The sequence below is a fragment of the Diaphorina citri genome, unplaced genomic scaffold, assembly GCF_000475195.1.
Source record: "Diaphorina citri unplaced genomic scaffold, Diaci psyllid genome assembly version 1.1 scaffold3916, whole genome shotgun sequence".
Lineage (NCBI taxonomy): Eukaryota > Metazoa > Arthropoda > Insecta > Hemiptera > Psyllidae > Diaphorina > Diaphorina citri.
The window spans coordinates 1-2,763 of NW_007381315.1; the positions used below are offsets into that span (position 1 = coordinate 1).

At 39.6% G+C, this 2,763-nt stretch overlaps 1 protein-coding gene across 1 annotated transcript in view; it reads left to right on the forward strand.

Annotated features, from left to right (window-relative positions):
* Positions 1 to 3: 3 nt before the first annotated feature.
* The window catches only part of LOC103520674 (MOG interacting and ectopic P-granules protein 1-like), a gene marked incomplete at its 5' end in the record, with an annotated part of 24,127 nt that continues 21,367 nt past the window's right edge, over positions 4 to 2,763 (forward strand). The window contains one exon of the mRNA XM_008485773.2: positions 4 to 75. Coding sequence (XP_008483995.1) covers positions 4 to 75 — 72 coding nt within the window. The remainder of the gene's footprint in view (positions 76 to 2,763) is intronic.

The following is a 2,763-nucleotide window of genomic DNA, read 5'->3' on the forward strand; positions in this document are numbered from 1 at the left end:
AGACCGCAAGCTGCTGGCGGGGCCGGGGGGAAGAATACGTTCGTCATTTGTGAGATATGCGACGGCTATATTAAGGTAGGTTATTTGTTTATTTAGACTCTCTTTTGGTTGTAATTTAATGTACACAAATACAAGGAATTACAAAGAGCGAAATTATTGCCTGAGGCAATCTCTACCATTCAACCCAGTTACAATGGTTCTGTAGTTTTTAGGACTTTAGTTTTTGGCCCAGTTAATCAAACTTTGCAGAGAGGGTCTTTATAAAATGTAGGTCAAAAGTCTCCTCGGGACCAACCTCGAGAAATGTACGGCGCGGCCGCTATTCAAGACGTTAGTTTTGAAAAAGCTCAAAATTGTTCACTCTTCTTAGGACTTTGGTTTTCGGCCCAAGTCAATCAAACTTTGCAGAGAGGTTCTTTATAAAATGAAGATCAAAAGTCTCCTCGGGACCAACCTCGAGAAATGTACGGCTCGGCCGCTATTCAAGACGTTAGTTTTGAAAAAGCTCAAAATTGTTCACTCTTCTTAGGACTTTGGTTTTCGGCCCAAGTCAATCAAACTTTGCAGAGAGGTTCTTTATAAAATGAAGATCAAAAGTCTCCTCGGGACCAACCTCGAGAAATGTACGGCTCGGCCGCTATTCAAGACGTTAGTTTTGAAAAAGCTCAAAATTGTTCACTCTTCTTAGGACTTTGGTTTTCGGCCCAAGTCAATCAAACTTTGCAGAGAGGTTCTTTATAAAATGAAGATCAAAAGTCTCCTCGGGACCAACCTCGAGAAATGTTCGGCTCGGCCGCTATTCAGGACGTTAGTTTTGAAAAAGCTCAAAATTGTTCACTCTTCTTAGGACTTTGGTTTTCGGCCCAAGTCAATCAAACTTTGCAGAGAGGTTCTTTATAAAATGAAGATCAAAAGTCTCCTCGGGACCAACCTCGAGAAATGTACGGCTCGGCCGGTATTTAATTTTGAAAAAGCTCGAAAATGTTCACTATTTTCAGGATTTTAGTTTTCGGCCCAAACTTTGCAGAGAGGTTCGAGTTGTAATAAAAAAAAACCCATTATTTCCAAGTCCAAGGAGCAGGATATAAAGACTGATAAGCAACCTCCGTGGCCGAGTGGGTATCACACAAGGCTGTGCTTGGAGTTCGGGGTGCACTCAGCCTCGTGAGGACAATTGAGTAGCTACTTGATTGGAGTAGCGACCAGTGGCGACATTACCAGTGTAAAAAGATTATTGAAATATGGAAATTGAATACATTACAAAGGAGGCACTTAGTAACGTTGCGATATCCACAAAAGTTGTGAAAAAGCTCTGCTTTACCACAAAGAATTTGATCAATCTCACCTGCAGGTGCGTGGTTTCGCTTGGCGGGAGGAACATATTTTCCATTCTCGGCCGGTGCCGAGGATGCAGAAGCAGGAGGTCCATTATCTCCAGAAGGTCTGACTACGGCAGCAAACCTCTCCTCTTCATCTCCGTTCTCTAACTCCAGACGGGCCCTGTACATTTAAAATACAAAATATGTTGTTGTTTTTGTTATTGTTGTTGTTGTTTACTAATGCAAAGGAATTGATTATTATGTCATTTTCCTAACATAGAAATATTAACAATTATCCTAACAAAATATAACAAGTTTAAAGGAATATACAATTTACTTACCTTTCCCATCCTAAAGGATTAGGATAAGGAAAGCAAAAAAGACCGTTTGATAGAAGGATTTCCTCCCCCACACCCAAACAAATGTATTTATTTATATAATAGAAAATGTCTCACTTATAATGGAAACAAATAATAAAGTTGAATCGAAAAGAATAAATAAAAAAAAAAACCTCATATAACAAGACCGAGTTACAACTAATAACTAGTTTCATATCCCAGAGTTATAAGTCTGTGGATACCAAACCCCATATGCCATAGAGTGTATCGTTAACATTACAAATACCTGAACTCGATATCCAATCAATTCAGTCTAGCTCGTTTCAGAATGTTACATGAGTGCGTCAAAATATGGAGTTAGCTGTTTGAAACTACCCAATAGTGTATGGGACGTGTTCATTGGGACCATAATTTCTGTCTATTTATAAGTACGAGTACGAGAAGAAGAAAGTAGAAGTCATCTGTCCAAATACATCCTACCACTTACTTGGTTTGTAATCAAGATTAAAATAGAAAGATAACTTTGTATTGCTCTTACTGCTACACTATATGCACACGTCAGTTGCAAGCTTCGTCTCGGATGGTCTAGAAACTAGTCGGCCAGTATGTCGCGCATGTTTAGTCCTTTTATTCGCTCCTGAACGTTAGGTCGCCCTCAGTTTCTCCGCTTCAGGTCTCTTGACAAAAAGAGCAGAGAAACGGTTGCATACTGTATAATAAAAGAGAGCGGGATACACGAAATCCAAAATAAATACCTGTCTCTACTTCTTCCTTCTAATAATTCGGCAAAATATTTTTTCGGCATTATCCAGTTGTTCCTCTCTATGTTTCATATGTCTTTACCTTTTATTTTTCCGGCAAGGGTGAACCAGCACAGCCTTTTTTAGTACACAGGCAGCCCATACAATCGATCTTGGAATACAGAGTATGTTTATTTTTAAGCATTTCATTGGTCTCCATGAAATATAACGCAATCACTTAACGTATCAAGTTATCCCCCCCCTGCCTACGAACCCTAATTCACATCCTTTCGAGCCTCTCCGCTCCTCCCCCCCTACTTTAGCCTACTATATTCTTGCCAAATTTCACGAATTTTCTTTTTTGTT